The following is a 23,193-nucleotide window of genomic DNA, read 5'->3' on the forward strand; positions in this document are numbered from 1 at the left end:
ATCGAGAGTTCTTCAATGTGCCATTAACCAGGACGCGTCTGCATCTTATGGATTAGACTTGAAGAACCTTTGTGCATTGTAGTTGTTTTTTTTCTTTTTTGACTGATGTCAGTCGTTTTACCATTTTAATCAGCTTAACAAAAAAAAACATGACAAAGAAATTCCTATAAATGTCTTATATATAATACATACATTGGCAGTACATGATTCTCATGGGCCCTCGCTGACAGAAGTGTGTTGAAACTTTAATTCTCTCAAATAACGTCAGCATCACAATGCACTGACACAAGCGTCCGGATAAGAGTCTGGATTGTGCTCGATGCCTCAGGACTGTGTGTGGGTGGGAAAGAGCTTCCCTGGTACTATCTTTTGAAAATCCTCCAGTGCCTTGTGCTGAGCACATACTAGCTCTCTTCAAAAGTGCATCGCTGCATCACACCAGATGTATCGGCAGGAACTCTTTTTAAACCCAGTATCTCGTATACTGCTACCTTAGAGAGCTGCGCCTCTTAAAATAGCTCATTTATATCTTTTGTGTATTATTGGATAAATGGCAGTATAATGTGAAAGTGGGGTCATTTAATAGTGAATCCACAGGGTACTCGCAGCTGAATTTGCAGCTCTGCTCAGCTTTATGGGGCTTAAAGCCATAACTTCTACTGTTTTAGTTCCCCAATCCAATAATGAGAGGACAAAACTTTGATATTAGTTATAGCATCCTGGCTTCTTCACAGAGGAGTAATGCTTCACAACATTGCAAGTTGCAGGTTTATTTCCTCCACCAAGGAGGTTACGTTTGGCTGCTTTTTGTCTGTTTGTCCAACTGGCAGGACTACGGTCGGTCCAAGGATAAACCCATTCGCTTTTGTAGTGGATCTATTAAAGAGGGTAGGAGCCAGGAATCTTTTGATCACTTTCTTTAACTTTGTGTTCATTTTTCAACATCTTGGATTTCTCAAGAAAATAATGCAGAAACTTGTCACTCTGGTTTAATTATGTGAGAGCCTGAAGTGCGGTCGGGACCATCTGATGACACTGAGAAGTTTACGCCTGGCCATGAACACCAATTGGAGTCCATTGAAAAGTGAACTAAGTCAACAACGAGCTGGTGAACATTGTGCGGCATTTTCAAGTTAAAGAGACAATTTTTTTTTCAGACAAACAGAGATAAAACAAGAATTCATATTGACATTTCATCCATGAGTTGGCACAATATATGACTACAACCTAACATTATTCTGTGTCTACTTCAATGATAACTGTCAGGTAGTACAATGCTAACAATATATATTTATATATATCCTTGGACTGTCACTCTGACCGAATGCAATGTCTTAAATATTCTCTCAGTGCCTTATTATTCATGGTTTGGGCTTCGTAAACAAACTGAATCTGAAGATCACAACTATGAGGCAAATTCGGCTCAGCGTATTTTCCTCCTTAGTCCGATCTTAAGCTTCACCTCACAGAGCCTGAGTGTGAAGAGAAGGACCCTCTGAACAGACTCAGTCTAAGTTCAACACTGCATTGAGTGCACTGAGACAACGTCACTGATTTATTATTCATTACGGGGGGGAAAAGCATGAATGAAGCCTCAGAAAAGATGTTCTAAGTGCAGAAACACAGCATGCACTGTCTTGCAAATTTGCAAGTGTCCTTGTGTGTATTAAAGTGTTAAATCAAAGCATCTCCACATGGGACTGTGTTCATTATAATCTTTATTACATTTTTCAAAAGGAGCCCTTCCTCAGGCTACGGACTCATGACGCCAAGCACAAATCCATTTCAATTGGATTTATATTTAAATGATGTCTCTCCGCACCATCCACTCCTCATCAAAACAATAATTCATTAAAACCTAAATATAATAGTTAGATAGTGGAGTGTTCTGTCTAATATTTTCATGCTTATAAATCATTCAGTTAATCCAGTGACTGCGATTCAGAGTTGGCACGAAATACAGGTCCTCTAAAAATCTGTGTGGCATATACAAAATTAACTGAACCTAATTTGCACTCTCAGGCACTCGCATGTCTCTTGATTGGTTCCAACCTAACAACAATTTAAGAAAATGGCTTTTTAATGTGTCACTTCTAACTGCAGAGCCCTCAAGTCAAGGGAAATGAAGTGCTGTATTTGTAATTGTATGAGGAAATAATGTCAAAGTTATTTGAAACACCTGAAATGGGTTTAGACTTTAGCCTTTCATGTCTGTTATTCTTATTGCCCTAAGGAGCATGTATAATATTTCAAAAAAGTCAGCCTCTTTGAAGAGAATCAACCTTTTGGTAAGTGTTAATTTCTCTGATTTGTTAAATACAAACTAAAGAAATGGTCTACTCTGAATTCAGCTAAAATGCAACAAAAGGAGAGGCACCAACATACTGTCATCTCCACTTCTCACATTGATTAATTTTTGGATTTCCTATCCTGAAATTTGGAAAATGCTAACTTTTTTACAACTGATAATACCATTGTATCATATAGTTGTAGACTATATATTTATATTAATATCCTGGTGATTCATTGTGCTTTGGTGACAAATCATTTTTCAGAGGTAATGGCGGTGGCAAGAGATTTCCAGTGCTTTAGGTATCACGCTTAATCTCAGCCGAACAGCTAACGGTACGTGGCCTGTTCTGTTGGTAAACAACAGCAATAAGGGACGAGCTGGTGACGACAATCAAGGAGGGTAGATCAGACTGTCTAATTTTGGTTCGGCCTTTGTGGTGTACATGGCCCACGAAGACCAATAAAGGAATAAAGGATACACTGTAGAAATGTGAGGGGTAACCAGAATCCTTACCATTCATCTTCTACAGATTCCAACTTACCCAATTATATATCAATGAAAATACCAGCTTTACCAAAAGTGAAGTCGGTTTGTATCTTTAGCAAGGTCACAACCAAACCCTAGTTTGTTGACAGAAAAATCTCAAGTCAAGGTCAACTCAATGTTTTTTTTCTGGAGCTCTAATCTGCATCTCATGGCTTTCATCAGAATTCCCTGCAGTTTCCTCTTTGGAGAAATATTAAATTAAGCTAAGCCACATCAAAGACAACTGAGTAAACTACATTAGCTGTTGAAGACTGTGAGGTATGGTTGAATGTTTTGAGTATGAACTGTCACTCAAAACCAAATCCTGAAAACGCTTATGTGACACTGTGAATAATGCTTGTCGTACATGGTCATACGTGATATGTTGTTGGCTCACATTTTGTGAAATAGGATTCTTTTTTCTTAGTTAGATACCATTCTCAAGGGTTCTTTCATTTAAGTCTGTTGCAACAGCTGCTTAGCTTGGCTTAGCTTAGAATGAAGCCCCAAAGCTAAAGTTAGCTTGTCTCACTCCAATGCTAAACATTTCGTTTTAAACCTGTACAAAAATCTTTATTTGTAAAATGGAATATGTTTGGTTTCATTTGTTAGATTATTTCTTGGTGTAAGCAACCTCCTGAGCTTCTGACCTCACCATGCGCCAACACTAAGTTAAGATAAGATGAGCTAATCTTAGCAGTAGCTTCATTCTTTGCAACCAGCAGAATAACAAACAATTATTTTTAAGGATCAACAAGTGAGCTTTAATGTAGAGATGAGAGTGGTATCAACCGTCCAAAATCAACAGAACTTCCCAGCACACTGCAGAGCCCTTGGGCAGATACATACATTTTTATGTTATTGGTTCACTTGGTTCATTTGTTCTGCTTAATTGCAAATAAATATGCTGACATCATTGAGTACATGTCACACTTGTATGAGTCTAACGTACAATTTACAAGTTATTCGGTTTTACCAAATACAACACAGCGGGAATGGAGATGATAAATACCTGCCCCTCTGAAATCACAGCAAACACCTTTATTTAAGTCAATCCTCTCGAATGCAGCTACATGAGAAACATACATTATTTGTCTGAGGTGTGAATAACATCTGAAAGTGATGTTTTGGTATTCGTTTTCCCTTTTGCCCAGACTTGGCCTGAATCGCAGTCAGCCAGAGTACTGTCCCCATCAGTTTGTCAATATCATAAGTATTGAGTTGTTTAATCATGAATATTGTTTCATCCTCCATCTTTTAAAGTCAGACCTCTGCAGCTCTGTAAAATCCAGGAAACCCAGATACACTGATCAAAGCGGAGACCTGAAGCTCCAGAGGAAATAAATCCTGCTGCTGTCATCTTTGAAGTCCCAGCGCAGGGTGTTACATCCTCCCAGGCTGCTGCTTGAACATATAGGCAGACAGTCAGAGAAGCTAAGTTTTCATAGGCGCTCTAATCTCAGCAGCCCTGTGAGCAGCCAAGGTCTTCCTCCGCTGCATGGATGAGGCGGCGGCCTCCGTGATGCCGTGGTAGCTGTCCGTGTCCTGAGAGTCCTCGCTGTTCTGGGACTTGGTGCTGTCCTGCGAGTCTGGCTTCTGCCTCGACGCCCGGCTCTGCTCCTCCTTCAGCTCCACGTAGGAGCGAGAAAAGGTGTGAAAGATGGACGTGACAGGGAAGGCCATGAGGAGAATGCCACTCAGGATGCTGCTGAGCGCTACCACCTGGCCAGGGATGCTTCTGGGCACCATGTCTCCGTAGCCCACCGTGGTCATGGAGATGACGGCCCACCAGTAGCTCCCAGGGATGCTGGTGAACTCCTGCTTGGCGCCCAATTCGCTTTCGGCTAGGAACACCAGTGGGGAGAAAAGGGCCATGGCCACGCAGAGGAACAGCAGTAACAGGCCAAACTCGCGTGTACACCTCCTCACTGTCAGACCAAGGGTCTGCAAACCCAAGGAATGTCGGGCCAACCTCATCACGTAAAAGATCCGCAGAGCTCGCAGGACTCTGAGGACAAGGCCCACCTTCTCCAGGTAGTTGTTCCCTGAGCCCACAGGTTTGCCCCCCACCGACAGAGAGTCCACGATGAGGGTGATGTAGTAGGGGAGGATGGCCACCACGTCGATGACGTTTAGAGGCGTGCGCAGGAACCCACACTTGCTCGGCGCCTGAATGAATCTCAGCAGGAACTCCAGGGAGAACCAGGCCACGCACACCGTCTCCAGCACGAAGATGTTATAGCACCTCTGGGAGCACTCACCCTGCGGAGAAAAAAAGAAGCGCATCAAGACATACTGTACATCCTTGGGGCTGTATTACATTATGCTGCAGCGATGACAACTGCAAAAGCACTAAATAAATAAATGGGACACGGAGGTGCAGAGTGAAGTCAGTAATTAAGAGTCTGTCTCAAAGCCTATTTGATGGCTCGGCGTTGGCAGCAGAGGTTTGGTGCGTTTGATCTCAAAGCGAAAAGGTGAGTTTATTCTACAAGACGACAGAGCAGGTGCTGAAAGATTCACGGAGCATAAAACCAAGGCTTTGATTATCTCATCCCGTAAACGTCTCACACATCAAACCGGAGCGATCAAGAGGTGAACGCCGTGTGAGCCCCACATGAGCTGTACTGTGGATTCTTAAAGCCACAGCGGAAATATTCTCTCCTCTACTCTTTTAATTATGATGTTTCTTTTATTAAGACTGCTGTAATAGGATTCATAAATATTTGAAAATATGATTATAAGCGATTACATGGTTATTAAGAAAAAGTCTCCCCTGGAGGAGACTGGGGGGAAAAGTATACGAATTTACTTTTCTTTTTCTCTGCATTTACTTCAGGGTAATTAATGACTAGTCTGCCACTGGTAGTTAACATGGAATTCTCCTCCTCTTCCTCCATCAGCAGGTTACCGTTGTGGAACTCCCCTTCACTACGGGAAACAACAGCATGTGCAGGTTCTGTGATATTGGGTTGTTAAATTACTGCAAGAGCAACATGCAGCTACCGAATTACCTGTGGTTATATCTCCTGGGGCAAAATAACCTAATTAATGATTATTGATCTGTTAAAGTCTTTCAGTGTCTTTTGTGGCCTTTCATTTGCAGAGAATTAGTCATTTTATTGACAATGATCACCTCCTCCTCACATACATGACCAAAACATTTTCTCTCTTTTATATGCAGGATAATTAGATGTAGATTTATAAAAACTCATATTAAGTGACAACTGGACATAATTATAAGAAATTCATGTCATGACCTTAACCTTTGACCTTCGACCACCCAAATCGAATCATGTAATCCGTGAGTCGAAGTGAATAATTGTAAGGATTCTCTGCAGGCTTTGTTACAATAACAGATTCACAAGGCAAAACAATTATTGTTGAGGTCACAGAGCTCTTGACATTTGACCACCATAATGGTATAAGTTCAACCTTGAGTCCAAGTGGATGTTTGTAGTAAATTTGAAGAAATTCCCTCAAGGTATTCTTGAGGTTTCTTATTGACAAAGATTAGACGGACGCACAAACTGGAAACATTTGCATCTTTGCTTATAGGAATATCATGTTAAATATCTATTACTTATTCATCTTGAATACATTACATGTAATTTGGCAGACACTTTTATCCAAGGCACGTTACAATTAGTATATTCAACATCTATTAAGGGGCATTTAAGGGTTCAGTGTCTTGCCCATGGACACTCTGGCATGCAGATGGACAAGACTGAGGATTAAACCGACAACCTTCTGGTTGGAGGACAACCACTCTAACCCCTCAGCCACAGCCAGAATACTTTCAGACTTAGTTCCCTGCTGCGTTACGTGGCTCTCATGCAACAAGTCCTGAGGTTATAGAACAACATGATGGTGTCAGAGAGATGGGGATTACCTCTAAGAGCACAATGACTGTAAAGCTTCTCTGCAGGTGTGAAAGTGCACAACCGTGAATATTTAAGCAAACCATTCCCCTTAGTTATTTGCTTAGTCACCAGCTTTGATCCCCAGAGACATCATCCCAACAGGCCGGCTGCACAGGAAAGAAATCATCTTGGAGTTAGTCTCATGCATTTTTAAGGGTATACACTTACTTTGCTTTGCACATTGCACAGTTTTTGCCCTTGAGACATCAAACTCGCTAAACCCATTAGGGACCATGTAAATCACTGATCAGCAAAGCTGGAGTTGCAGTCTTTCACACGGCTACGGCTACAAACTGTAAGGTCGCAATTAAAATGAGATAAATTGGTAATAATATTGTGTATAGGGACTTCAATCTGCCAATCAATTTTAGCAACTGTAGCGATGCCACCATTACTCATTTTATCTGACAGTGAAACATTCTTCCTTTCATACCAAAGCTTCAGTAAACATGATGAAATTGCAATTGATTCAGTGGAGCAGGGGCTTGTGGATTTGTTGGACTGTTGCGTTGGGCTAGTTTATAACAGCAAAACTATATTTTTGGAGAATAGCAAAAAAAGTTGACTACCCATAGAAACTGGACACAATTGATAGTGCAAAAAGTTTTTCTTGCATTAGAAATGTCTTTGTGAGAGTTGGTCAGGAAAAATATGCACTGCAGTAGTTTGCCTCCACCTACACTGTTTATGTCCTACAGTTGCAATCAGAAATATTCAACCCCCCAAAGATTTTAAGGATTTATCAATTAAAGTAGACAGAATCTTGTTCTTTGATCAAGATTCTGCTTCGGATGCCTTCTTTATGAGTTGAGTGATAAAGAAAATCAACACGGAAAATGCATGATGTAGTATTTGTGTGTAGCAGTATATTTTGTTAAGATAGCCATGTCACAATTATTCAACCCCTATATAATATTGTTGTTTTTAAAGCTGTCTGACAGTTTTTTTTTGTCCTAAAGTTGAGTTGAAACATTATTAAGCCTTTGGGAACTCTATACTGATCCTTCATTTGCTTCAGCTGTGATGCATATATAAACCCCACCCATGAAGGTATTCAAGGTGAGTTGCAATCATGGGAAAGACAAAGGAGCTTACACAAAAGCTGAGAGAGGAGATTATTTCATCACAACTGAAAGGCCTTGGGTAGAAGAAGAATTCCCCAAAAAATGATATTCCAAGAGACACAATTGGGAACATGAGATGAGATGAGACAATTGGGAACATTATAAGGAAGTTTACAACTGATGGAGCAGCTTCAAACATGCCTGGCCGTGGAAGAAAGCCCAGCATTTCATCAAGGACCCTCAGCAACATCAAAAGTCGACTAGAATATGCCAGGAGGAATTTGGATAAGCCTACAGAGTTTTGGGTGACAGTTCTATGGACTGATGAAACCAAACTGGAACTGTTTGGACGTATGGACCAGCAGTATGTCTGGCGTGTGAAAGGACAGGGTTATTACCAGAAGATACCATCCCCATAGTCCAGCATGGAGGTTGGTCAAAGATGATGTTGGGCTGTTTTTCTGCGGCAGGAACTGGCAATCTTTATTGTGTCCATGGCATCATGGATTCACAGAAATACCAGGCCATTTTAAAGAGGAATGTGATTCCTTCTGTTGACAAATTGAACCTTGGTGATCATTGGACTTTCCAGCAAGACAATGATCCAAAGCAAAATCTCCAAGTCCACCAAAGCTTGGTGGAGAAAAAGATCCTGGAACATCCTGGAGTTGCATTCACAGTCACCAGATTCAAATTTGATTGAAAATCTTTGGTGGGATTTAAAGAAGGCAGTTGCAGCATGGAAGCCAAACATCACTGATCTAGAGGCTTTTGCACTTGAAAAATGGGCAAAGATTCCAATCGAGAGGTGTAAGAAGCTTGTCCGCACTTACCGAAAACATTTTTTAGAAGTTATAAAAGCTAGAGGATGCGCCACAAAGTACTGAAGCTGGGGGGTTGAATAATACTGCACATGCACATGTGTTGAAAGAGTTACATTTTTCATTTGAACTTCAAAGTTAAGTCTTCTGTTGTCAAAATAACTAAAATACGCATCAATATATATCTTTTGTTGTTTGATGAGGTTTTTTTGTCATTATTGTCATTATCTGTCATCCACATCACTATAATGTCTATTGAGGTGAGGGGGTTGAATATTTCTGATTGCAACTGTACATGGGGTTCACCTGGGTATCTTCCGTGCAGGGAAGATGGTGCTTCTCCAAAATAAACAAAATACAGGAATAAGTGCTTTCCACCAAGTTTGTTTCCAGGTGTAAAGAGCTGAATGCTGTATAGAATCACATGACTTGTCATTTGTTTAACCTAATTAGTAAATCAAGTAAGTGCTACTATTCAGACCACCTGATTATCAAAGACAGAACTACAGTAATAACATTCGCAAAGCGTCTGATTGAGATTTGAACATGATGTGTAAATGTTAATCATTAGCAAAATAGCCTTTTCATATTTTTTTTAAATATTTGAATATGATTGGTGCATATACATTTATTTAAAAAAACCGTCTGCATACTTCATGTTGGCTTCTAATGTTTGACACCATGTGCAAACCCAATACACTGATGGATACCTTTACTGAATTGATAATGTACCTGTCATACCAATGTTCGGAGCAGATCTGCCACTGTGGACCAGCCCTCCAGAAGCCTCACAATACTGCGTTTTACTTTATTTACGTTTGAGAAGTTCCAAGCAATAAATGTGTTATAAGAGAGTAAAAAATGAAATATAACTGATGTGCAGTTTGTTGCTGTTCTACCTGGGAAAAAAGCAAAGAGTAAAGCCGGGTTTTGTCCCAGGGGCCAAATTTGAAATGCCTCCACATCTCATGGTTTGAAGGAACAATTGAAGTTTCATGCTTTAGTCATAAATTATGAAAAACCTTTCATGAATTTATACGTGCACCTGCATCTGGAAATGCACAGAACCCAACACACAATAACTGTAGTTACACTAGTGGGTAAAAAAAATAAAAGGTGAAAATAATTTACATTTATATAAGTTGTGATCCAGTGAGACAGATGACTGGGCTGAAAAACGTTCTTTATAAACACATTGTGACTTAAAACCAGGCTGAACATTACAGTGTAGTTCTCTGACCACACCCAACCTCACATATGTAGTACAACATTTCCACTAGTTGTTATGTTATGTATATTCAAAAACTGTCATTTTCTTGCCCTTATATTTGTACTAAAATACCATAATATGATGATAAGATGTGATTTACTGATTCACACAGATTCATTTACATAAGTAATAGGGAACTCCCCAGATCCCTGGCCAGTTGCTAACCTAACTAAGCCTTAACTTTGGGCCCATACTTTTATTTTGGCATGTGAAATAATAGAGTAACTACAATGTCACTCAATAGAGTGCAAACCTTTGACAAGGCCCAACAGTCCCTTTCAATTGAAACAACCTGCACCAAACCTTTTTCATCAAGAGCTATTATTATTCGCTGGTAAATCAATGCAAAGGTCAAAAAAACGCTCCTCTTACAATCAGGTAACAAGATTACAGATTGTAAAGTTTCAGTTTGAGATAACCTTCAGCCTATTTGTACCAGAAGTTTAAAAACAAAGATTTTATTCTGCTCATATTTTCTCTTCTAGGAATGCCAAAAATATTCTTATAGTTTATACAATGTACTTATTATCCCAACGACTGTAGATGTCATCTCACCTATAAGTATATTGTCTGTTTTCCTACTCTTTTTTGCCCAACTGATGTAAAACAACTGCAACTTTGTGCGACTCTAGACTGCTCTTGATCTGTGGTGTCAGTCGATCACTGAATCGTCACGCTCCTGTTGCCAACCTTTTTGGGATTTGCAGAAGCATTTTTCCGCTTATCATTTTTCCTTCTCGCCCCACAGCACATGTTGCGGTAGAAGCTTCCTGTGCTGTTGCAGCACGACGCTCCAAATGTGAGGGGGAAATCTTCTAACCACATGCTGTCATCTCAGAAAGAAGATGTGAAAGCCAAAACACAGACATTTACTAATGTACAAGTCCTGCCGGAGCTCACTAATTTCCACATGGTGACCAGTATGTTTCACATGTCTCCTGTCACTCTGCTCCACGAGGGAGTCTGTCTGCTGGTGAAACATTTAACATCTGATACCGTCCCTTTTCCTTGAATCCGAGCGTATTTTTATTGTTCCCCGTCAGAGGCTTTCTGGCTGAGTGCATTTTCCACTCCCTCCCTGCTCGCTCTCCGCCCGGCACAGCCTCCGATGTGCACAGAACCACGGAGGATAAAATTAAAAAGCACGCAATTATCCGTCTCAGCGATCAGGGGACTCTGACCCTGTCACAGCTGAAGACAAGCATGCAAAGCAAACAGCGCAGGAAGCGACAGCTCACCTCGAATCCCTGATGATAAGTTGGTGTGGGAGTAATTCAATATACAGGCGGCTTTCAGATACAGCGCCGGGTCTGATTTTGAGCGGCCTTCGACACGCCCAGGCTTTTAAAAGATTTATTTACCACTCATTTGTTCACGTCAAAGGGCTCTACTGTGTGTACATGTTGTCTGTGTGCTTGTTCAGCCACGCATACTATGGCTCAACATACACCATCTTTTTAAAATACAAAACTCTGACGACTGCACTAGAGCATGAGCGTGTGAGAATCTTCAGGATTCAAGCCTGGAAAGAGTATTTCCATTCCCAAGATAAAATATGTAATCAAAGATTTAGCACTCAGTTGTGACTTTTATGACTCAACACAACTTGCCCAGCAGCTCATCACTTCACATGTAATAACCCCCAATGATAACAACAGAAAATGCCTGTATTTGTAAACAAGCACAGTTATTTCCTCGTCTTTGTATTAGCATGAATTGACTAGAACATGAGTGTGTGAGAATCTTCAGGATTCAAGCCCGGAAAAGAGTATTTCCATTCACAAGATAAAATATGAAATCAAAGATTTAGCACTCGGTTGTGTCTTTTATGTTATGAATTCATGCTAATACAAAGACGAGGAAATAGCTGTGCTTGTTTACAAATACAGGCATTTGCTGTTGTTATCATTGGAGGTTCTTGCATGTGAAGTGATGAGCTGCTGGGCAAGTTGTGTTGAGTCATAAATATTTAGCTAGACTGATACCTGTTTGATAAAGGATGAAATGGATGCAATTACCGAGCAGATGACGCCACCATTGAATTAAAGTCAATCTAGTCCTGCTTCTTTCATGTATAGATATCTGACTCATTGGCTATGATGCTTCAAAATACTTTATGGTCTGGCACATGCTTATTACCGTTCTGTCAAATGGAAATTGATAACACTTCGCAAACTAGCGGCTGATTGCCACCTAAAGAGAACTACTCTGTGTTACCTGACTGGGTGTGTTGTTGCTCTGAGTGGCCACACAGGGAGCTGCATCAAAAACCATCCAGTACAGACAGAGGGGTAGAGAACAAAAGGGGAGACCCTGAGAGAGGAGCTAAAGCCCTGCTGACTCTCTGCTGGTAAATCATGGTGTGAAATGAGTGCAAATGTCCAATGAATCAGTTTCATTAAATTTGAGAAATTAACAGGAACAGCCCCCCGAAGCTATTTGAATGTCCAACAAGCACTTCTGAGGGAGCACACTGCCAGTGGAAGCGTCTGCAGACACAATAGTCCTGGTTCTGTTCTCCTCATCCACTGCATGAAGTTCTTCTCCTGGCATCGACTAAACCCTGAATTTCATATATATATATATATATATATATATATATATATATATATATATATAAACCCTTTCACAGCCTTAACATGGCTTACATATAACTGTACACCTTTGCCTCATTTAGTATTTGCAGTTCTATGAATATGCAAATCAGACATCTCCATCTCCACCCACCCCTCAGCCACTCGCCTGCAGCTGCAACTCTGCTCATCAAACACATCCGAACCTCCGCTTGCTTTCTGTTTTGAGAATTAGGGCCACTTAAAGAGAAAACAAATATTCTCTTCATATTTTTACATTATTCTCGAAATCTCAAGAACATTTGTTCCTTTAAAATAGCCCTTTACTCCATTACAGCTCAGACACAAAAACTATTTTATGTAGTAATAAGTAAGTTATAGTAATAGATTACAGGTGCCTTCAGCTTGACCACATTATCAAAAAGCTAATAATGTGTTGCTACCGTCGGTCCCAATCGCCTGCTGGGACATAGCTAATTCAGCTAATTTAGTTAGATACTAATAATTAACTACACTTATAAACTAGATTAATGATGGAAAGCACTACTTTGAGCCTTGGGTGAGGTATTTTCTCTCAGGGCGCCATTGTAGTTACCTGCAATAATTGATCACAGCTGAAAATATTGTTATTAATATAAAAATGTTAGTTGGTATCGTTTGTCCCTGTTATAACAATGGTTGGCTGCTGATGACGTGGTTGGTGGTGTCCCAATTCTTAGGAAATAACTCCCTTTTGGCTCTGTCTGGAATGGGACCCTCCCAGCGAAGGGCTCTTCATATCTAGGGGGAGGGCCAAGAGAGAGTTATTGGGACAGGGCATAGTTGCCAATAGGATTGACTGTTTATTTTCAACCCTACGACAGACTGATGACCTGCCAATGGTATATCCTGCCACTTACCAGGTGCATGATGGGTAAAATTCTCCCAAATCTTTAAAATCACAAAAATCTGTGAGACTGACAATTTGGTTTGAGATTACAATTTGGGTTTGAGATTATTACAAGTAACCAGGATGTCTGATAACACAAATGCTGACAAACAATATCAATAGTAGTCTCAATTTATCTTTGCTAGTATGATCATGATGCTGAATCTTAATTAGATAAGCACATAAACCTGATTTCTTTGTCTAGAACTTTTTTACTATATCAATAAATTTAGCACTATCACGAGAGCCGCTGAAATTGACCAAACTGTTGAATCATTTTGTGAATTTATTTATTTTTCAATAGTCAGGGAACACTGCTATAACTCACTCTGGGAGCATTGGCCTCGACCCAACAGTTTTTCTGCTTGTCAATGTTTATTTATTACAGATAGGGCGTTGGGGAGGGCAGGAGAGCTTTACAGTCACTGTTAAATGTTCTGAGCTGTTAAATGTTCTTTCAAGCTGTAATCCACACATTTTAGCACATTTCAGAATAATGTTCCCTCGGAAATATAATACACATTTAGCTCCTTAATGCAACAATGTTACCTGTAACACGTGCTCTGCTAAAAGCTTGTGATGTGTATCTGCCCTTCTGGACAAACATAATGCATTGTTCTGTGTGTATGCCTGATAATGGTTATAGCTGAATGCTAGGTCATCCACTCCAAGCTGCAACAATAGGTTCAGAGCTGTTACACTGTAAACCCAAACATGGTTATTAATCCCGTTCTCTGCTGCCGTGACAACCCAAATCCCCCATGGGAGCTATTAAAGTTCAATCTAATCTAGCCTAATCTAAAGTACCATCAATATTGATGAGTTGACTGAGTAGTGAGTGCTCTCACCGTCATGGTAAAATGCACCTCTGTAAAAGGCAATGGAAATTAAGTCAACACATCCATTAAGTTACGGTTATCTGGTTTCCACACCTAGTTTGGGTTCTTTATGTCTTTATAAATTTACACAAGGTGTTTTTATTTTTCCACGTGATTTGGCTACATCCTTGCATGCCTGAAATTTCATATCACGTGACCACTCGTAAACTGAGCATACGCGTGCTGGTAGATTGCTCGATAATACCTCATCTCCTACGCATGTTCACGGTAGTATTATTGTAAATTCAGAATTGAAATGCACGACAGCTATTAGCAAAGACAACAGGATCAGCAACGCTTGTTATTCACTATCCATGTTGTGTTCCACATTGATAGTCGAGGCTAATGCTGGTTGTTTTCTTCCTGAAGAGGGTCCTGTGATAGGAGCCCGACTAATCAGCAAAGGTTACGTAGTGACAGAAAAGTCACAATCAGCAAATAGTTGTGTCTACGCTATCGTTCCCAAATAGCTGAATTCCTGCCAGTCCAGACTAAAAATCTGCGCCAAAGTATTTGAAGCAAAACGGAGCCGGCAGCGTTTCCATACTTCTCTGTCTTTAGCGGCTCTAAAACTTAAGAGTACTTTGGACACCCGGCTTATCCATTGGAGAGTTGGTGTACTTTCAAACTAAAAGCATGGATGCAGTTTGGGAAGTTTTAAAAATAACTATATTTATAACTCTGTGCTGGCTGTTTTTATATCAAAGTGATTAAGCCGCTGATTTGTTCCAAACAACTCTCACTGTTACAGCACAGAGCCATCAACATTTATGAGCAAGCTTGCTACTGGATATCAATTGGCCTGAAAAGGATTCATGTAAAAAAGGAACATTTTGAATAATATCCCACCAAAGCAAGAACATTTGGACTTCAGTTGAAAGCTCAGTCTCCCGGCGCCCAAACTCCTTTACATGTTTTTGATTGGATTTTGGCACAGCTGTACCCTCCACATCCCCGGAGAATCATCATTCAATATCCTTCATCTTTCCCACACAGCAAAGTGCTTCCTTTGTGGTTGCATTGAGAAACAAAATATTTCCAAATATTGAATTTTGTGGGAAATTGTTTGAGTTAATGGCAGAATACTCTAACTGAAAATGTTTACTAATGCAAACCCTTCGATGGTAATAGGAGAAGCATTTTTCGAGAATCTCAGTCAATGCCTCTTCAGGCAGTTCAGCTGCGTGTGCTTGCCGCTCTGCAGGGAGTAGCAATTAGAGCAGGCACAACTGGAGCACTTTTCTGTTTGCAGTAACCAAAGGACAGGAGAGGAACATTATTTTCCCTCTTATAGTCTCAGTTTTTGTAGTTTCTTCATTAAGCTTGAATCCAAATTGTTAAATATAAAGGAAGAAAGAGAGAGAACTGAGGCAATAAAAGCTGCAAGTTAGCCGCAGCTATTATTTATCTCAGGATTGGAATTGGATAACAACAACATAAAATATGTTACTTATGTACAATATTTAACCTTTATGCACAACACGCAGCAAAATGGTAATGAATAATTGTGATCAATTGTGAGTAACCACTAGAAACAATGGAGAGAAAAAAAGGCCAATTCAAATGGATAAGACACATTTAAACAGGCAACCATGCACTGCAGTTGGTGAGCGCTCTTAGATTCAACCCATACAATAAAGTGTACAAGAAGAGTGAGTTAACAGCTTATACTCATTGGTATTTTTATGGGGCTGGGATGACTATTTGGATCCCATTCACATTATATTGAAATAAATTATTCAGTGGTGATTCAAAAACATATTGATTTGGTTAAATACAGGTTTAAAGCACCCACAGTAACACCCTGCATATTAGATTGGTTGTTCTCAAAGTACTATTGGACAGCTCAGTACAGTAAGCTAATGTAGTTTTTTTTATTCAATAGTAAATATGAAAATATAGCTGACTCTGTGTGGTTAAGCAACTTTTAGCTTATTTTGATTGACATATTAGCTTGTCCACTTTTTCCTGTTTTAGTCGAATGCTATACCAATATTTTTAGCAATAGCTTAAACCATGTTATATTGTGTCATATTTACTCATGACTCCATCTCTGTACATCATCTATCACATTTTGAAGATGACAGCACAGAAGGTTTGCTGGAGTTCTAGTGTGAAACAATATTCCCACAGGGGTTTTGCGGGTTGTTCAGGAGAGAAATCACCCCACGACTCACTGGGAATCATTCACCAAACACTGGATGAGAAACACAAATTATCACCACAGTGATGGATTGCACATTTCTCTGAGCATGAACAGTAGTATGTCAGGAGAGATGAGTGCACCTCCTATTTACAACCTAGACGAAGACAAAATTCTTTCTCATTTCTGACAGCATTTGCACACATTTGTCTTCCGTCTGGCCACATCCTGTCCCTTCCCCTGCCAAGATATATGACCACGGTAACGGTGTACTTTAAAGTGGCTGGGATTTACGCCAGAATGGATTGTTTGGGGATGTGGGGCATGAGGAGAGTCACTGAAAGGTTAGATCCATGGCGGGGCTGTAGCGGGAGATAAATGGGACAAGAACACTGTTTCAAAGATGCTTAGGTGAACAGAGTAAGCAATCCTGAGGGAAGACATCGACAAAACACTTGAAATGTTTAATCCCCTATTCATCCAGAGAGTGTGAATGGGGGGCCATAAAAAGTGAAACGCAATACGCAGCATCTTCATTTTATTTTTCCCTTATCTGTGAGAGAAAGAAAAGGGGAGAGAAAGGTCTCTCGGCCAATGAGTGCTTCTCTAAGAGCCACATTAGATTATAAAGACGGACTAAGTGCCTTCATTGCAGGCAGCTCCGAGAAAACTGCTGGTTTCTGCCTGAACTTTCCTCCGGCTCATGTGACCAAACACGCATAAGTGGCCATTTCCTCCATTTAAAAGTGCGTTGACCTCATGCTTCCTGGTACATGTCTGACAGCTTCATAACACAGCTTAATTTATAGGCAAATAAAAAATGTTAAGGTGCTTCTGGGCTGGGACTAATCTTTGTCAAGGGTACCCAGTATGGCAGGTTGTTATAACTGGTAAGGCACAGCAGGTAGAATACAACAACTCTTCTATATGTGATGCGCTTAAACAGAGAAGTTTGTAAATACTGCTGGCCCGGTGATGTGTTTTAGTCTGGACGGGCAGAAACTGAGATGTTTAAAGACGATGACATAGAAACTCACAACCGCTTGCTGATTGGGTCTTTTCAGTCACAACGTCGCCTTTGCTGATTTGTCAGGTTCCTATAACCAAGACCCTCTTTTGATGGAAAACAATTGGCATTAGCCTTGGCTACCAAAAATGAACGCAACTTGGATAATCGATTACAAGCTGATCCTGTTGTCTTTTCTGACAGCTGTTAAACATTGCATTTTAATTTCCACCATTGCTTCTTCTCGTCTGTAGCCCAGCTCTCTTTGCAACTATCAACCAAATGCTTCCTGTGTACACTGTCACGTGCATGCCTAGTGTACGTAACTGGTCCCGTGATATGCATTTTTAGGCATGTTAGTATGAACAGGGATTTAAACAGATACTGAGCCCAAACGCTCATGTGGAGAGAGTTTTAGATTTTAGATTTTATTTGAAAACGCTGTTTTCAAATAAAAACACAGTGGTATGGATGTAGATCTACTGTGTGCTACCTGCCCAGCACCCACAGCAGACAAGGTCAACATGGAGGTGGTGAATCTATTCTAGCATTTTTAAAAGTTAATCAGTTCGGCTGTTTCCCTCGAGAGCTGGTAAAGACCAACACAGAACAAGTTCTTGTTTTTTTTTTGTGTTTATTGTATGTGTATTGGGCAGTTCAGATGTAGCATCTAAAAATGCACGGAAAACACTGGCAGTGCCACTTTCATCCTTTTATCCAAAACACTTGGGAGATTGTGCTACTGTTGCTGTTATTAAGCCAAAACCACTTGTCCAATTAGTAGTAAGTCCCACTGACTGAAAAAACTTTACCTTAACAACAAAGACAGAATGGATTTTACAGTTTTACTGCAAAACATGTCTTTGGAAAATGAAATAGAGCCTACCCTCATCTCGGTGGTTTGTCACCATCAAAATGATCCAGGAGCTTTGTCTGGATGATGGGAAGTTCAAATCTTATTTCTAGTGGATAAAGAAGAGCATAAGCTGATATTTTCTCTTCTCCGTGCGTTACAGATCTTTCGAAAGATTCTCCATTACAAGTGGTTACAGGAGATGCATTCAGGACACATTCTAATGCTAAGATGTGAACCCATGAACATAACGCTGTCCACTAATGATCGGATCTCTCAAGACAGATAGGTTTGAACAAGATCGATGCAGCTTTCAGTTTGAGTATATGTGCATCAACATTAGTAATAACAAATCAATGTTTCCCGTTAATAATCTAGACTGTGGCAGTCAGCCATATTCTAATGTGGCCTGCCACAGTTTAAAAATTAACTCAAATAAATGCACATAGATGATAGATAAAAGTCTCTAGCTTGGCGTGTGCAGCACTATTTGCTGCATGCTTGCATTGCACTATGGTCCATAATGTTTTTACTGTTCATGCAGACCTCTTGGTTTCAGCTGCAGTTGTGGCATTCAATGCATTTCTTTTTCTTACGTGAAAACGTAAGTTTCACTCTTAAGTCTCTGTACCTGTCACTCTGAATCTGTTGCCTGTGAGAATGACCTTTGGGAACAAGCAACCCATGGCCGCCCAAAGATTAAAATATTTCTATGGCAAACTCTGATGAATGAATGGAAAGGCACTCCATCTGAACGACCCTATATGAGACAAGGTTGCCAACTGTTTGCAACACGTTCACTGTAGTGGTCGCAGACACATAAATATAAAGCATTTAGATTTGAAAATTCTATATTTTTTTAAGAGTTGGTGGAAACCAAAACAAAGCTTAAAGGGAAGTCTGTTGAATTTAAGCAACTGCCAAATTAAAATGAATCCGTCAGTGTTTGATTGAGTTAATGTAGTATAATAGCTAGCTAGTCAGTATTATAAAGCATCTATTATGATGTGCTTCTCTCCTGTCGTACTGCCCAAACTGGAGCCATAAGTCTCTAAAACATTATAAACAACAAGTACACAATATATTACAGTCTGGAAATGGGCACCTGAGGAAATGATCGTCTCATCAATTACACTAGTATAGGGAGGATCTGTGCAGTTGTAAATGGAGGGCTATCAAAGCTAATGGACATTAGGATGCTTTGTAATAGAGGAGGATGAGTGGGTGCAATTAGCAAACGCAATTCACCAGGTTGAGCTGGATTCTCTCAGTTACTTCTGCCACAGCTATTTAAATGCCTTCCTTGACATTAGCAGAAATGAAGACAGTCCAGGAAGTAGTGTCCATATATAAGTTTAGAGGGCCAGGCCCAACTCCTCTCCTAACATGGTAATGAGGAGAGGAGATACTCAACAGCCAACTCTGTCTGACACCTCGGTACACAGAATGACTGCTGAGAACATAACAGTAGGAAATCATTGGACATTTTCCTTTTGAACTATTGTGAGAGAGTTTACTTTGTCTTTCTCCATGTGTGATTAATTGATGTGCCCACGCCCCAATTACCATCAACGTAAACAAATGTTCAGTCACAATACTTCCAGGGCAAAGTTTTCTCGAAGTGTCTCCTCCCATTAAGGGACTCTGGGATTCAGGGATGCCACTTTGTTTTAATTTACCACCTCCAGTGGCAGATTGCGGTTTGCCTCCCTTCATTTTGTTACGCTAGGTTTTTATTCAAGGATGACACAGGGGCCTCATTATACCGATAAACCCTCGCGTTTTGGGGGTTTCCTCCCATGCTTGTTTCGGACTAGGTTCCCACTCCTAATGAACCACCACCACCTAATGCTCTCTTTGAGGACTCGCTGTTTCAGCCGTCTCTAGGTGGCTAATTGGTGCCACAATGATTGCTTCCAGCTGTCCAGAGTTTGAGTCATAGTGTCTCCTTAATCAAACCTGTTGCTGCTCTGATTCAGATAATTAAAGTTACAGATTCATACAGGCGTGAAATGGAAGATGACATAAGATGAGACTAATCTTAAAGCTGGTCCTGAATATGCTTTTAGTCACTTTGCTTTTTTATTTATGACCCATTAGAAGCTCACCCACTTTATACAAACACTTAAAGTCATGGCTAATATAATTAATATTGAATATTACATTTTTTCCCAATAATGTAATAATATATATTATTAGATAGCTTTTTTTCCGGTTTTATGTGAATGTAAGCAACAGTGTCCCTGTTATTAGTGGTTAGCATTATCGCCTCACAGCAAAAAGGCTCTTGGTTCGAATCCAAGCATGCCTCGGGTCTATGTTTTTGGAGTACAATGAACAGAAGGTGGAGTCTTGGCCCTGATATCTGCTGTCCACACCAAGCCCGGATATATTGGCTGATGCCCCCAGAGGATAATCCGTCATTAGTAGAATGGGCCGCGAGATTATCAGCATGTTACATGACTTTGGGTCTTCTTCTGTGACTGCCACTCCTTCTCTTCTCACTCATGATGAGACTCACTGTGAATGAAGCTGGCTTCAATTAAACAAACCCTAATACTGATATATTTATCAAAAGCAAATACAGCTAGGAGTTTTTTTTTTGGGGGGGGGGGGGTACATTTGGCGCCTACGATTGAGCTCCTCGTAGCTTGGTGAAGTGGGGACAGCTCCCGCTTCCTCCAGTTTTTCACTTTGGACACATTCGGGCTAGCTGTATCCACCTGCAACCAGCTTTGTGCTAAGCTAGGCTAACCATGTACCAGCTCCACTCAGAGCTTTATAAAGTGGAAAGTTGCAGTTTATGTTAACCTCTTCATCTAACTTCCAGAATAAAAGCAGATATGTGGATTTCCCTAAATGTTAAACTGTTCCCACATTCCCTACTGAGGTTATGCCTTGTTTTTCATGTTAAAAAAAACAATCTTTGGACTATAATATCGAAGTGATGAACTACACAGCCTTTAAAATCCATTTGTTTACATTAAGCATCAAAGGCAACACAAATTCACTGTAGTGTTAAAGTTTCACTTAACAGGCCAAATTTAGTTTACTGGTCAGCTTGTCTTGATCAGGTTTGGATAAACAAACCTTTAACTGTAAATATTAAGATTTCATGGTGACATTTGCATAATCATCATGTTTCATAACAATGAGGAGCTTATTTCAGATTCCTTTTAGCTTTTTTCATAATTTTTCAAAGCAGGTCACAGAAACAAATTACTGCATGGGGAAAAGTATCTGTGGGATTTTGCAAACACACAACATTCATTTAAATTTGTATAAATGCATGATTTATTCGCCTTTATGTCGTGTGTGTGCACTGCCAATTATCGGATACATGGGAGAATAACGATCTGATTTTGCTATGAAGGAATGTGCTGCTGCAACAGTGAGCGGCGTTACACAATAATGTGGCATTCAAGTGAACGGAGAGGAATCCGGGTTGTTTCCGAGCCTTCCTCTCTGTCACAATGATTTACATTACAGTGCAGGAAGACTCAGTATGTGGGCCGCTGCATCAACATAATCTGAATCCACTGTAGCAGCTGTAAAGAACACACATCCCCTGGGCTGTTGTGAACGACCTCGGTTCCTTCTCTTCATAATTGTGTGTTTTGTGTAACAGCGGTGTTCTTTCTGAAAATCTGTTTCAGTTTGATGGTTTAAGTTTTTGTTCTGCAGTTAGACCCCAATGAGATTTTTCAATTTCTGAAATGTTGTATTTCTTAAAGACAGTATACATTTTTTTTGACTTACTCTCTGCTTACTTGTTTTTTCTAATTGTATCCTGTCTTATTCTTCCTTCTACAGACGTTTTGTTCAATCATGGTTTGTAAATGAATTTACCTCTTCCATTGCTGAATGAATATCATTCAAAAGACCTCCCAGAAACTAAATATGGGGGCACCAGAAATGAATCTGGACATTTTTGATAATTTAAATTCTGCTTATGAGAAAGGTCGAGAAATAAATTGTAACTGTCACAAGAGTGCCAGAGAGAACTCACCCTCTCCTCCTCCTCCCTGAGGTCAGGCATGGTGCTGACACACAGGGTCACAGCAGTGATGGCTACAAATATCACTGACAGACAGGCGAAGATCTTCCCTGGGATGCCAGATTGGGGGTTCTCCACCATGTCCCTCAGTCTGTGCATGCAGCTCTCCTTACGAGTCTCTTCCTGAGCCCAGGATCCGGGAGGCTGCTGGCTCTCCTCACAGGACTGCGGCGATGTGAGCTCGGTGTCCTCCTCCTCCAGCCTCTGCTGCTCCTTGAACTCCTCCTGCCTGAGCCGCAGCTTCCTGAGACAGCACCAGTCCAGGTCTTTCTCCTCCACCCCCCAGTACAGCAGTTCCTCCTGGAAGGACATGGCGCACATCTCCCTCAGGAGCCGCAGCTTTCCCGCCGCCAAGAAACTGACGATGGTGCGGAAGGCCGACGGACTTCGGTCAAAGAAATACTCATTGCAGCTACAGTCGTAGTCGTCACACACGTCCATGAGCTCGGCCTCGTTGCTGCAGCTGCGCAGCTTTCCCAGCCTTGATAAGGGAAACTCTTCCAGCGTTGACCAGGGGATCCGGTATTTGATACCCCCTACATTGATAATGGCTGCCCCATCATCTCCACCCTGTTGGTGAGTCTGAGGGTGGAGCAGGAGCTGGGCTCGCTTGTAGAACACACCCTTGTTGGCGGTGACCTCCTGTGGGTTATCTACATGTTTAAAGCTGTAGCTGGTGAACTGGTGCTCAGTGCTGCCTGCCAGGAAGGCCACCTCCTGGTACATCCCTGCTACTCTTATGGGGGAACCTGTCCTGTAAGTTGCGATGGGAGCGAGGCCTCAGTGGATGGGCAGGGTGACTGGGAGCTTGTCATCCATTCAGCAGCACTGCACGTCTCTGCTGGATAGGAAAAACAGA

General features: G+C 40.8%; 1 protein-coding gene across 1 annotated transcript; it reads right to left on the minus strand.

Annotated features, from left to right (window-relative positions):
- Positions 1 to 1,542: 1,542 nt before the first annotated feature.
- Positions 1,543 to 23,166, minus strand: kcng2 (potassium voltage-gated channel, subfamily G, member 2). Its single transcript, XM_062409213.1, has 2 exons — positions 22,287 to 23,166; positions 1,543 to 5,080 (listed from the first exon to the last, which is right to left on the minus strand). The coding sequence occupies exons 1-2, from the start codon at positions 23,058 to 23,060 to the stop codon at positions 4,253 to 4,255; spliced, it is 1,602 nt and encodes a 533-aa protein (XP_062265197.1). The 5' UTR covers positions 23,061 to 23,166; the 3' UTR covers positions 1,543 to 4,252.
- Between the last annotated feature and the right edge of the window lie 27 nt (positions 23,167 to 23,193).

The sequence above is a fragment of the Platichthys flesus genome, chromosome 17 (genome assembly GCF_949316205.1).
Source record: "Platichthys flesus chromosome 17, fPlaFle2.1, whole genome shotgun sequence".
Classification (NCBI taxonomy): Eukaryota; Metazoa; Chordata; class Actinopteri; order Pleuronectiformes; family Pleuronectidae; genus Platichthys; species Platichthys flesus.

Coding starts and splice junctions, on each gene's coding strand:
- kcng2 (XM_062409213.1), bottom strand. CDS start 23,060: ATGTACCAGGAGGTGGCCTTCCTGGCAGGCAGCACTGAGCACCAGTTC. Junction 5,081..22,286: donor TCAGGGAGGAGGAGGAGAGG/GTGAGTTCTCTC, acceptor TTTTCTCCGCAG/GGTGAGTGCTCCCAGAGGTG.